At 44.0% G+C, this 14,394-nt stretch overlaps 1 protein-coding gene across 2 annotated transcripts in view; it reads right to left on the reverse strand.

Moving 5' to 3' along the window:
• The window catches only part of LOC139350290 (ankyrin repeat and BTB/POZ domain-containing protein 3-A), a 155,883-nt gene extending 144,184 nt beyond the window's left edge, over window positions 1–11,699 (reverse strand). The window contains exon 1 of one of the 2 annotated variants that reach the window (XM_070991517.1): window positions 10,449–11,699. In XM_070991517.1, the coding sequence (XP_070847618.1) occupies window positions 10,449–11,313 (865 nt within the window). In that variant the 5' untranslated portion in view covers window positions 11,314–11,699. The remainder of the gene's footprint in view (window positions 1–10,448) is intronic. The other variant, XM_070991518.1, reaches the window with a different exon arrangement.
• Between the last annotated feature and the right edge of the window lie 2,695 nt (window positions 11,700–14,394).

Raw genomic sequence — 14,394 nt, forward strand, 5'->3', positions numbered from 1 at the left:
GAGTGAAGAAAGTTAGTGGCCTTTGGTCGGATTGTTTTTCAATCAGAAGTCAGTGTGAGAGTAAAAATAAAGCACATGACAGGAAAAGTACATTTCTTCTGTGAGTCGGATCCTGTCTAAATATGGACAAGCATGGAAAGAACTGTGAAAAACCTTTCTTGTTGATTCTTGCAAAGCCTTTAATCGCTCCTGCTAGAACACGAGGGACAGACGAGTGGAAGCCAAGCAATCATGTTATAGTTTGCAGTAATCTGTGCTTATCGAGGCTGCTGGGAGACGTTAGCTAACTATCTGTGTTCACATTGAGCAAAAATGTGACCCGCCAACATGCAGCCGCACGAGAAGGCGTCACCACAAAGCTGCAAACAAGCTGAGGTCAACTGAAGACGCTCTGAGCCCCCACCAGCAAAAAACATAAAAGACTTTGTACACACAGGGTGAGGCAGAGAGACATGAAAGACTTCCTGTGTCTGCAGGAAGTTCGATTAAAATTTACAGGAAACTGGAGCAAAGAAGAAATGTCAGTTTGCAGAAAGGACGGAGATGCAGCAGCAGAAGATGGGCGGGGGGGGGGATAAAATGTGGGGGGGTTATGTTTCTCTTATGAAAGTCTTCATATGTTTGGATGTAATATCTGTAATTATACAGAAACGGTCTGGAGAATAAACATTATGTTAAAGTGAAATGAAACATTCATATTTTCATTCATTACTCTTTTGTTCCTGTTGGTTACACCTCACGTTACTTACTCCATGAATCACTGAGTACAAGTACAAAGTACTACTGCTGCAGGACTGCCTGTTGCCTGGACGTTAGCTCGTCCTCTTCCTTCGTATAACGGTGGACAAAACACAAAACTGAGCGTGTGCGAGCTCCCAGTGACTCAGCAGCTGTTAAAATAACATGAAAGTAACATCAAGCAGGAATCTGCGCTAACATTAGCAAGCTAGGCTAATGAGCTAGCCAGTTAGGAGGCTAGGCTAGTTAGCCTTCCACTTTAAAATGTTCCCTGTCAGTGTTTTATTATAAAATGTGATGTTTGTGGATTAATATTACTGCTGCATGAATGCGTATGCGGCATCTTACTGCTGTCGATGTTTACGGTTGTGCTAATTTTCATTTCTTTATTAGGTGCTTTCCTCTACAGCTATATCCTAAAGATCACTGTGCTTGTTGCGTCACTGTCATGTGAAGCTCATCTCTCTAAAAAGTCAATGCATTTTCCAGCTAATCCAAGAGCCCTATTGAATAATTTATTTAGCTGTTGGCAAATGTAGTGGAGTAAAAAGTACAATATGTGCCTCTGAGATGTGGAATCGAAGTATACTTAAAAAATAAAGCACCTTGCCTTGGTACTGTACCGTATTTGAGTAAATACCCACCCAGAGGCCTGAAACTTAGATGTTGTCTTCAGAAATATACACCAAAGTACACAGAGGAAGTGTCAAATTTCAGCTCAGCTTGAAGGGAAGTGTGAGGAGGGATAAGCTGAAAAATCGTCTGGAGGAAAGAAGTCAGTGGAGAGATAAGCGTCTGTCACTTTCATTCATTTTTGAAGTACAGTCAGCAGACGTCAACAGTCCCATAAACAGAGCGTGAGGAGCATTCAGAGCAAGCTTTCAACTGCAGGAAAGAAACACAATATAGCTTGTTTCTGATTTAAATGCATTTTTCTTTGTATAAACAACTTAAACTCGGGGAGTTTGTAGTAAGGGCATGAAATAATAGCAGGGGGAGGATAATAAGCACGGGGGGGAGTTCTGATTGATGCCTGCTGCTTTTAAAAACAACTCGCATGCTGCTGGAACAATGTAAGCCATCCACCCCATTGCATAATTCAACGGCACGAGGGCTGAGAAGTAATGAGTAACCAAACCCAACTTGAACATACTGCTGAAGCGATATGATGGCGTCCGACATCGCACATTCGTTTTCTAACAATTGATTTAATGAAACATTAAGCTCGAGAGGGCAATCAGTCAGTTTTATTCTTCTTCTGACCAAATGTGTTGAGGGGTGCCCACGTACTGTAAATCTTTTGTAATGCCATTTTTTTTTATTTTGGTTGATTCTCGCTAGAAATTCCCCTCTTCCACAGCATGAGAGCACTAACCACAGAGCAACACAAATAGGTTGGCCAACAGTTCAGAAAGCAATCATGAAAAGTCCCAGAGAGGCTGAGAACAATCCCCGACTCAGTAATTGAGTGTCAGAGGATGTTTTTTGTAGGCTAACATCCTCATTCCTCATCCAACAATGACATCACTTTTACAGAAAACCAAACATTTCACAACCGGTCAACAGCTTGACTCATAATAATGTGAGTTTCAAAACCGGTCATCAGCTTCAGTCACACGAGCGTTGCTGATTTCTAAGAAATCACATCCAGAACATCACAGTAGGGTTGTTTTGTAAAGCACGAATAAGTCCATGAAAGTGAGTGAAAACGGCCCCAAAACTGTTTTTCCTTAAAGTGTGATCAAAAGCATCATCACGTTGTTCAAAGACCAACCACAGGCTGGGTGCAACACCAGTGCACGCTGTGATAACGGAAAGCTGGAGACGCCTAACAAGGAGGAAAACATACAGTGGAGCTGACGAGACACGATGTGGTTTTCACCGCAAATGCTCACAGCATCGCAGACGACGCGTTACAACATCACAGCAGCTGAATAAAGTCTCGCCTTTTGATTTTAAAACGCTTTGTTTTCACTTCTGCAGAAGTGTTTCAGAGCTGCATGACTAAGGCCTATTTTTTTATGTGTTGGTCTACTGGCATCACAGATGGTTTTGGTTTCATGTGCCAAGATTCTGAGATGAAGGTGAATTTGTCATTTTAAAGGCATTTTGAAATTAAATCTGGTCTTCCTAAAGAATCAATGATCTAGTGATAAAGCAAAGACCCATGAACAGACCATTCAATGACCTGATTTCAGATTCAACCGTGACTCATTTAGTCTTAAAGCACAGCAGAAGTGAAACACACAAAATACCCTCTGTGGCCTCAAATCAAAAGCGAAACCGAACAGTCTAAATGGCCCTACGCCATCTGGCCTCTATCAGAAAATGTGGGGTTTTTCATAATTTGGGTGAACTGACCCTTTGAGGCACATCATCCTCTGGCATTACTGCGACTCTCATGACAGAAAAAAAGTCATTTCTTAAGAAATATAGTCCAAAAAAGAAACTCGATCTGAGCTCAAATTAAAGCAGAAGCAGCATCAGACGTGCTGGTGCTTCATGACTCCCTCTGGTACAGAGCTGTTGAATTAAGCTTGTGTACTGCTGACAGATAACATCAAACAGCGCAGTATCTTCTGACAGCCACTGTCACACAAATTGTGTCGACATCAAAGACGCACAGTGAATCTCCAGACTTCCAGGAAGTGTGCCATATAATCTCACCGTGGCATCAGTTGGATGTATTTTCCGAACTTGGACCATAAAGTAGGTCATTTTGACATTGCAGCATTGTTTCCATTGATTCCTCCCTCTCCCGCTGAGGTGACATCAAACAGCTAACTCCGATCCCAAACGGCCACCTGTTGCACCAACTCCACACCCGAAGCACGGGGTCAAGGGTCAGCAGACAGAGCCGAGCACTCACAGAGGCGCCAGAACGTCTTTCAACATGGCCATGATCGGGGTGTGAAGGATGAAAATGGAGGAAAGGGTAAAGAAACTCTCCTGTTTTCCTACCAGAGAAGACTAAGAGCAGCATAACTGCAGCCTGTGTGTTTACAGTGCATGGGGTCTAACTGCAGCTTTGACTCAGCCATGATTCAACAGCCACTGTTTCCAGGTATATCCCATAATGCCATTTACCATTACATGCTTTTATATTTCTGTTCTATAAAATTAGCCAGCACAATGTCTCCTGTTGAGCCTGTTTAAGCCCCCCTCCATTCAAACATGTATTTCACTTCCTGGTTGTATGTTTGAGCTTCACTGTGCTCAACGACGTACGATCCTTGGGGAGGCCTCCGAGCGTCGTGGTCCGATATTCAACTGACACAGCTGGAATATGGAAAGCCTCCCGTATACATACAGAGAATGGATGTTTCAATGGAAAAGAATCAGATTTGAGAATTTTAAATGAGGAAACAGGATGTCATTTTAATTATTTTAACAGCAGAACTTGTTTGTGCAAAAACCATACCAGACACAAATTATTATCATTATGTATGAGGGGGGGTCTTTAAAGTCCAAGTTTGGCAAACACACAGGAAATAGAGTCACACTTTGAGAAAATTGGTTCAATTTTCTTGTTATTGTGCAGCGGAAATAATGTTCTTTGATCCAAACGGTCAGAAGAGTCTTTGAGGATTATGGAAAATCACCTTATCCCTGACTGATGCTTAGCTCTGTGCTTCAAGTGCAATGCTAATACGATGCATACAGAGGCACAAACTGGAGCGAATGTGTGTGTGTACAGCATACAAATTAACACAGCACATTACAGCACAGCCGACACACGATTCCAGTGGTTAAGAAAAAGCATTATGCCTTGACTCACCATTAAAACAGCTAGCTGAGGGCGGCAGATGTCTTTGTTGAACCATGAACGCTAACGTTAGCCGCTAAGGTGTTAGCTTGGCTGCTGCTGAAGGCCGGCTGGCTCTGAACATCGGTGATTTCCTCTCTTGTTGAACTTGTTTCCACTCAAAATATTTCCGTAACATCGTGTCTTCCTGTTGAACAGACTGAGTCACATGAAAACTGTTTTCTAATGTCAATTTATCATGCTAACTAGCTAGCTAGCTGACTGAATTTTGGGGCCTTGCATCCTCGTACTGACTTCCTGTAACTTCCTGTGACTTCCTGTAAATATACAGTCATTAGTGGTTATCTTTGTCTTGTATATATATATACAGTATTACTTTTTAACTTCCTTTTTCACCTATGTATATGCTTATTTTTGTATCTAAAATGTACATTAATTAGATTTTTGCATGCTAATGATGCTTAAAGGTCACATTTTTCCTCTTATGAGCTCATTATCTTTGGCCGGCCACAGAAATTGATGATGGGCTTCAGGGACATAGTTTGTCTCCAGATGATTAACACATTTTATTTAAATAAAAAGAATCAGCATTCACAGTAGAGCCCTGCTATTGATCTGACCAGGCTAACAGATCGAGCGATGTTATCACAGATACACTGGCTCTGTAGTATTTTAAGTTTGAATATGAGTATTTTACCACACTGTAATCAGTTTTTCACACCTGTGCTGGCGAGGTCACAGATCTTTTCATGTTTGAAATGTTCCATTTGTGCATATTTAGTTCATAGTTTAAGGGATTCTTGTCAAAAAACATTTGTTCATGTTGTTTTTTTATATTCAAAAAGGCGATTACTTATAAACAGACTACTTAAATTCTTAGACACATAAATCCAGCATCAGCCGGGATATAATTCATACTGACTTTTGCCCTTTATTGATGTGATGAGCAGCCAGATGTACTGTAAGTCAGCCAATATGGCAAATGCTGACTTGCATTCAGAAGCATGGGAATCTATGTTCAGTGTTTTATGTCACTTTCCAGATGCAGACATCTATGATGAGGGTGTCCACACCGAGAACAAGTGACGCAACAGGTTTTTTCCCTCCCACTGTTCTGTAAGGAACCGTGGCAAAGAGAGACCACAGGTCTGAATGTCCAGACGACATTTTATCTCAGCCACCCAGACCGATCAAATCAAACATGCCGGCACAGACATGCGTAAACGGTATTAAAATTGAATGAGAGGAATTATCATCTTTGTTCTCTCCAGCTCCCTGGTGTTTCCCGTTGCTAATTCCTAATCTTAATGACTACCAGATAAGCACAAGTGTTAATTAAAGAGAGCTGCATAATTATATCTCAGAGGGACCTGCGCCAATGCCCCCTCACCAGCATCTCCTCCAGCTGACACTCCAGCCTCGTTTCTCTTCCTGTACTGTACTCCCTCACAACATTAGGCATTCAGTGCTCTCGCACTCGTCTCATTATCTCATCCTGACACAGAGCTTTCACCTAGTTTCTGAAAATGGAAGGGGATCCACGCTCCAATGACATGGAAGTAATAAAACCACAACATTTTGGGCTGGTCCCACTTGCCCAGAGTAGAGTTATATGTGTTTTTAAAATCTCTTCCAGTGAAATCACAGAGAAACATATGAAATGAAAGTCAATATTTTCACAAGCCGCTAAGATGGAGGAAAACTGGAAAAGGATGCGGCTCATAAAATACATCTCGGCCTCGAAAACAACTTCATGTAACTTCCCAGTCAGTGATTGGTGCTTAAAATGAAGCGTGGTGGAGGGGTGTGGGCGCAGCCTTTGGTCTTATGAAATTACCATGACATAAAAATCCATCACAACCAGCTTGCCCGCCCGGGTGCTCGTATCTCCACCAGAATGGCAGCAATCTGTCAGCTCATCTGCGAATCCACCCCAAGGAGGGGAAGGACAGGCGGAAAATAATAACAGAACGGACAACAAAAGGCTTTGCCAGAACCATGTGGTTATGAGTTGAGCTTATTAAAAACCACAGTGGAAAATAAATATGCAAACATGGAGCCCGCCCTCTAGCAGAAAACACAATAAAATATGGTGTGAAAGACAGAGAGTGAAGAAGGAGGGAGAACACACACCCCGCTGCTAATTTAATAAACTGACTATAGCTGGCTATGCACTTCCATTATGTTGTGTCATCTGTCCTGCGGAGGTTGGATCAGTACCTCGGGGAAGGTCACGGCAAATGACAGACATAATCAGATACAATCAAGTCATTCGAGATCCCAAATTTAAACGCCGGCCGGGCAGGTTTGGAAGCTGATGACCAAGCTGTTTGTGTCTGACGTCACTCGCCATTAGGCGGTCGAACGTGACTGAGACGAGAGCAGATATCCAGCTGCGACGCTTTGGTGCAACATCTCAGCAGAAGTTAAGCTCTGACTGACCACATGTACGTCATACATCAGCTGATCCTCACGCTTCAACCGTAGCACACGGCAGAACTGCCGCTTTGGCGAGTTGATGCACGTCAATTTGTTATGAGGAGACAATCGAGCGCGGCGTGCGAGCTTGCAAAGAAAACAAAGGCTTTTGGTAAGCATGTTGCACCACTGTCACGCGTTGCTCTTACAGACCTGTCTGCAGCGCAGACGCTTCATGCACGTTTTTCAGTCGTCCGTCTCGCATGCATCTGAGATGTGGTTGGCTTTAGTCATTGTTGAATGAGCACCACATCAAATAAGTTATGGAGAGTCATAGCAGGAGACTCCTGCATTAGTTGGGAATTGATCAGTGGGTCATTCCCCCTCAGAAAAACTAAACCATCTGTTTGTTCAAACTCATAAAATGACCACATTTTCCTGACATGTGAGCGATTCTGCTCCCATGAATGAATGACAGAATCGAAGGCGGAAGTAACGCAGCATTGCTGCCGTAAAACTTCAAATAAAGGAAGTCAGCATGGACTGTTGGAGACTGTAACAGGCCACATTTGTTCACTTAAACAAGCTGTTTTAGTGCCTGCACCTAACCAGACCTTCACCATTGAGGTAGCAAATCAAAAAACACTCACATGAATCTTTTCTGTATTTGTAATTTAGGTGATTTTGGAAGGCGCTGAAAAACAGCAGCATCCCGCTGATGGGCGTCAGACCAAAAAACCCTCGTGTGAGTTGTTTTGAAAGGCAAACAGTTTAGTCACATCATTCAGGGGATCGAAACATATCCGCCCATCCTTAACTGCCACTGCCTCCACCTGCAGACAGTTAGCCGTATTATGGGCATACTGGTATTAGAATTGGTGTTGGTGAGATTATTAATGAGGATATTAAAAAAAAACATTAAAAATCCACGAATTGCCTGCAGCACATGTGCGTCTTGAATGGAAACACGCGGGAAGGTTAGAACTCCTGAAAATAATCAGAGTGCACAGGCTGGACAGCAGCGTGTGCCGCTGAAAACAAAGGAAGAGAAGAACAGCCTCCATTTAGCTCAGCTTGTTAGTCAGAGCAAAGAGGCTGTCACGTATGGTCAGTGGGAGTGCAGCTCGCCGTGGATTCAGTCATTATGTGCTGCGGTGCTTTTGTTCCCCAGGTGAAGACCACGGCTCTTACCGGGGGGCTGCCCCCCCCCCCCCCCATGGTGTCTTTCCTATTCCTAGCTGTGTTTGCAAAGGCTCAAAACAACATACACGAAAGCAGAAATTACAGACATGAGTGTCTGTCTGATATGTGATTAAGGATGGGTAATAATTTCGCCCCAGGTGTCGCAATTTCATTTAAAATGAGACACATGAGACTTATTCTTTCAGTGTGGTCAGGGCTGTCGTACAACCAGCATGTTTTAATCCTCATATTTTCGCCTTCCTAACTGCGACAGAGTGACATCGTGCTGTTTTGTGTGAGTGCAAATTGCAGCCTCCTCTGCACCAGCAGGAAATGATGCGTTCCACGGGTGGGAGTGGAGGGGGATGCATGCTTGGCTCTGCATCCTGTCTCCAGACAAACTACCTGTTTCTCTGCTGCAATTTCAAGGCAAAGCCGTTGTGTGCAGCCTCTTCACCCAGGCCAAACACCGGCGTCGAACGAAGAGGTTAAGAAGATGGATGAAGGGATTGAGGGGCGAGAAGAAACGCCCACATCCAGTTTAAAGCTGCAACAATTAGTCCATAAATCAGTTACCTCCAATTAATCAGCAAATATTTTGATAAATAATTAATCAGTTCAAGTATTTTTCCAGGCAGAAATGACAAACATTTTCTGTTCCAGCTTCTGAAATGTGACAATTTGCTGCTTTTCACTGTTTCACATAACTGTAGATTGAATATCAAAATGTTGGTCAGACAAAGGAAGAAGTCACCTTGGGCTTTGGGAGACCGTGATCAGCGTTTTTCTCAATTTTTTGAAATATATTACAGTTAAAACGATGAGTTTTAGTGGAAAAATGTCCACCTTCACAGTTTGTAATGATAATTTTGGGGTTGACATCTTTAATTCAAGGTGACATCTTTTTTTGTACAGTCCAATCTGAGAGATTTTCAGTTTATGATGATGTAAGCAAAATATCACATCTGAGAAGCTTGAGGCATCAAAGTGTTTGACATGTTGACTTCTGTCCATCTGTAAGTCATCGATTAACGGACTAATGAATGGACTGATTGGGTCATCGTCGTACAGGACAGAGGTTAAAAGGTCAGGATTAAAGAAAAGAACCTGTTCTGTGTCTGCAGCCATGACACTGAATTTCAAACCACGGGTTTTGAGCGGTTTCAGATCAGTTTCTCTTCACGCTGCTTCTGGAACAATCCTTCCTGGTGCTAGCATAGAGGACAAGCTCATCCACAACACAGGCTGCACAAAATCTCTCTCAACCCGAGCATCTTTGTTTTTCACCTCTATGGAGGTCTCTTATAAGTGCTGGAGGAAAACAATCACGCTGCAACAATTAGCAAAAAGAGCTGCAATATGATTTTCTTGTTTCGCTTTGGCTCTCAGTTAAAGAATAGCATTTCGAGTCCCTTCTGCTTTGTAGTTTCAGCCAACTCATTCAGGGCTTTGGATGAGAGGGCCAGCCCACACTGACAGCTTACACCTTCTGGAGTGAGACAGTAATAGCATTACCAACAAGGCCAGCGCACAATATAAACACAAATCCTGCAAAATCACGACTCACATGTAGGCTGCCCACAGTCTCACTCCGTCATAAACAATCATTAACGACAGCATTCTCGTCTCTAATGAAAGTCTGAGGACACGGCGGGTCCAAAGGAAAGCAGCTTGTTTGATCCTTTTCAACCATAAATACCCATTCTGACTATTGTTCCTCCAGAACGGCGACAAGCAAGACAGTTCCTGTTTCAGAGGTGGGCTTTGAGCTCTAAGCTGATGGAAATATTCACAAAACTGCCACATCCTTTTGTTTGGAGCGCAGTTAGACGAGCTGGTTATTCCCCACCATAATCACACAGTTTATGCTCGTATTACTTCTCCAACTGCAGCACACTAAGCAGATTATCACTTTGTGCACTGAGGAAAGTATCTTTTCAATCAAATATGATTTAAGATCATATTGTCCTCACACAAAAACCTTAAAACTTGGGGGGGGGGGTATTTGTATTTGTGTTTGAAAGTAAATTCAATTTTCTTCGATCAGGACTTACTGCTGAATCACTGCTCTGCTTTGTTTAAAGATGCAGCCACTTGTTTCCAGATATTTCTTGGAACATGTGGACAGCCGTTTGAATTGAGTGGCACTTGTTTCAGGGGAAGACTGGATATTTGGCTTAAATGGTGGGTTTTACAGTGGATGACGAATACACAGAAGGCGTATAAGCCCCAGGTAAGGACCACCAAGGTGACAGAGTGTCCAATCATGTTTCAGCAGATCATATTCCAACAAATAATCACAGATTGGCATCAGTTATCTTGCTTTTGCTTTCACGTTTCTTACCACTTGAATTCTTGCCACAAATGAGGTGCTGGTAGTGCTGCAGCAGACCCCAGACCTCCGAGTCGTTGCTGATGGCTTGCTCCAGTGACTCCAGCGTAAACTTGGGGATCCCGTTGTCCCTCTCCACCAGCGCGCTGCGCAGGACGCGGCTGAACACCTCCCGGAACAGACTCTCCATGCAGGCGGTGAGGTATATGGCAGCGTGTTCGTGGATCCTGAGGGCCACCCGACTATCCACCATCCACCTGAAGAACTTCCCCACGGAGAACACCAGCCCGCAGCGCTCCGACTTGCCACGGCTGAACTTGTCCCCGGTGCTCATGTTGTAGAGGGACAGGGCGCTGAGAGCTGCCGTGATGCAGTTGACGGAGATGGTCCATGAGAGCACCACCTTGATGGCGCTCTGGATCTCGTGCTTGGTGCACTTGGCGTAGCGCAGGCTGAGTCGCTGTGCCTCCCGGGCCACTCTCACCAGAGCGCGGCTGACGAGAGCCGACAGTCGCGCCAAGACCTCCGGTGGCGGGTTGCCCACCATCAGCTCCTCGTCTTTCCTCAGTGCGCCCTCCACCTCGCCGAGGCTCCATGGCACGTCCTCCAGCTCGGGCAGCTTGGCGCACTGACCCGAGCACTCCAGTATCTCCGTGTCCTCCGCCAGGACGGTGTTGACTGTGTCCAAACTGTTCTGTCGGCTGTGCATGGATTCGGTCAGATGCCAGCAGTTGCCCCCATGCGAGAAGGACTGATGCGTGTCGGAGCAGCACAGCGACACGCTGGACGACCTGACCGAGTCCGCGGCTCCACCATAACCAGAATCAAGCGTTAAATCCTCCAGCGTCCTCACGACAGTCTTACCCTTGCCGGCCATAACTGCACCGCATACTGTTAGGTATGCTTGGTCTCCAATTAAACGCCACAAACTCGTCCCCTTGCTTTCTCTCCGCCGGATTCCGAGGACTTACATGTACTCCCCAGCCTCGAGAGTGAAACGATAAGAAGTGAGCCTCTACTTCCCTCCCTCTCCGTGCAGCTGGATGTCTCCGATGTCCTCCTCTCCACAACTTCATACGCGTAACCTGAGAGCGCACAAACCCTCCGCGCTCACTGCAACAAGCGCAGCGCAGGCAGGGCTCCGCTGGAGAGGTGGAGCCTGGAGCCCCGCGGCCTCAAACAAGCCAATCCGCGTCTCCACCAGCTTTGACTGACACGGACAACCTGCCTGCTACCTTTCAGCAAAGGATACCTGATGCTGGTGAGACATAACTGCAGAATCAGAGAGAGAGAGACACACACGCGCGCGCGCGCACGCACGCACACACAGGCCGCGCTGTGCCAACCAATCTGTTGTTTGTAGTCAGGAAGCTGCAGTGTGTGTAGCTGAGTTCCCACTGAGAAAACACATGGTGGAAAAACACTCATGATAGTGTGGAAGAAGTATGGAGCAATGACTTATGACAACAGAGAGGGAAAAAAATGACCCTTTAATTCTAACTTCATCACCGGAAAGTCAGAAAATAGAGCACAGTGTCAGAGAGAAGAAACGTGTGAGAGGGCACAGGCGCATAAACAGTGCAATTTTGTTTAATGCACTTAATTTTTCTCAGCAACTACAGGTCAGCTGGAGGCTGTTTACTCCCCTTTTATTTATAGCCACATGACTTATCACATAATCATAGCAGCTCTGTTATAGAAAGCTAAGGTTAAGGTCCTTCAGAAGCAGCTTGCTGTGCGGTTTATACCCACAGTTTGAATGAAACACAGATATTTTAGCCACAGTATTGTCGCTTACCTTTCTTTTAATAAATTTCCCCGCTTAAATCTGCTGCTCAGCTAATAATGATAATAAAAATAATAATAATGTCTTTGGAATCTGGATAAAATACAGCCTTTGTGAATGAACCTCTGTTGTGAAAAATGTCTTTTTCCTGAAAGGCCGGGTCCTGCCGTGGAGAGGTGTTGCTTTTGGCATGCTGTCCTGTTCATTTCAAGTGAGGAGTGAAAGTGAGTCTGCAGCAAAAGTAGCTTTCCGGAGCAACACCGCCATAAGCTTTAACGCCAGATCCCTATAAATATTTTACTGTCCAAAGCACATTGGTCCAAGCGTTTTAAGATCAGAGCTCCTTCAGACATAATAGGGACCTGCAGTCCTGCTTCGAGCTCTGGCATCACTGCATCGTGATGCCGTGGAACGACTTATTCGCCATCATACAACATTTTTGCAGGGCCATGAAAACAAAGAGCGAGTGAGTCGGATGCTGCAGACATGCTGGGAGGAACAGTTGGTGGCACGGTGATTCACCCACTCTGCTGGGGCTTCTCCTTGTACGGCTGAGCTGGACCAACCATCTGTCCGCGCCGCCTGCCATGCCAGAGGCCCTTTCATATTTTCTTTGCATGACACTGCGCAGAGCATGCCAGAGCTGAAAAACTTACTACATTGGAATTTGTGGAGCAATAATGTGGCGCCCACTCTCGCACGGTGACTGACAGGGAAAAGTGTGAAACAAATCATGCCAATATGTTAGTGTTATTGTTTGGCTGACAAATTACAAACAAAAGCATTACTGTACTGCATGATGCATCAGGTTATATATATTCCAAGACCCTCCGCCTGGAAACACACTGGGCCTCTGAATGCCACTGGACAGAACAGTTTGGGGAGATTTTTGTTGACTGAATGCTGAATTATTTAACTGTCAACATGAGGAAGAGTCTGACCGACGATGACGGGAAACCGTTCTCACATGAACTCCTTAGAGACAGTTAATGATAATTTTCAATTTTGATGAAATGCACGTTGCATAAAGAACTCTTTGTACACAGAAAGAGCTTTTCAGTTGTCTCTATAAGCAGATGTCACCCTCAGCACATCCCATCTCTCAGTCTGTGACACTGACTGAGCTCATCTCTAGCAGTCTGCCGTGAGCTCTTGATGCAATGCAGCATATCTTGCTGACTAACTAAGGTGAGAGCGGTGGAGGTGGGCAGCTGTCAGCTGCTTCTCTACATGCACTGTGGTCCTCCAAAGCTGTCCTCACGTATTAAGCGTTGGTTGCCTGGTAACAGCAAAATGATCATGATTTTCCCGGCAAAGATTGTAGATTGTAAGTGTTTTGCCAGCAGAATGAGTGAACATGCTTCCTAAACCGTGCTGTGCTGCCTTTTAATTGGCAGTTTATTACATCTTGTGTTTTGAGATTTTCCTTTGTTTGAAGTGCTTGGTGTAGTTATGTTGGCAGTATATTGCTTCACAGTGTGTTACCAATATATTGTACAGCCTTTTTCTTTTGCTTGTTTTAACTTTCTATACACTATATGTATTTAATTCTTAAATGACAGTTGATTAAAACATTTTTGGTACTTCTAGACTATGACTTAAATTCAAATTTGTATTATTTATCATTATAATATACAATTATGATAAGAATAATATTTTCTGAGCATAATACCATGATTATGTTGAAATATTGACCCATTAAATGCAGAAAACATAAGAGAAAAGGCTCAGCATCCACTATGACAACTGCTTATTATCATGTAGGGATGAATTACATAAAGTTGTCATCACACATGGAGGTGGCGTGATGTTATACTGCCGCTCAGTGGCCAAAACGTGGTACTACTGCTCCACTGCTTGGCTGCATTTTGGGTCTTGCATAATTACAAACCATTTTATGTAAGAGAATATTGTGACGCATTTCCTACTTAGACAATGGAGACTATTAAATGTAAAGAAAATGGTATATGGTCGTACTACTACTGCTACAAGTACTACAAGTACTTTTAATAATAATGATAATAATATAAATTTGACATACGTGCTTCAAATTTACATGCACATACGTATAAATATGACTCTTACAGCAAGGCAAGTTAATTTGCATTATTTACGTGAGACACAAAACGGCATTTAGACAGTATGTAAAAGAAACATAAGGTGATATCAGCG

Source organism: Chaetodon trifascialis, chromosome 22 (genome assembly GCF_039877785.1).
Source record: "Chaetodon trifascialis isolate fChaTrf1 chromosome 22, fChaTrf1.hap1, whole genome shotgun sequence".
NCBI classification, from domain to species: domain Eukaryota; kingdom Metazoa; phylum Chordata; class Actinopteri; order Chaetodontiformes; family Chaetodontidae; genus Chaetodon; species Chaetodon trifascialis.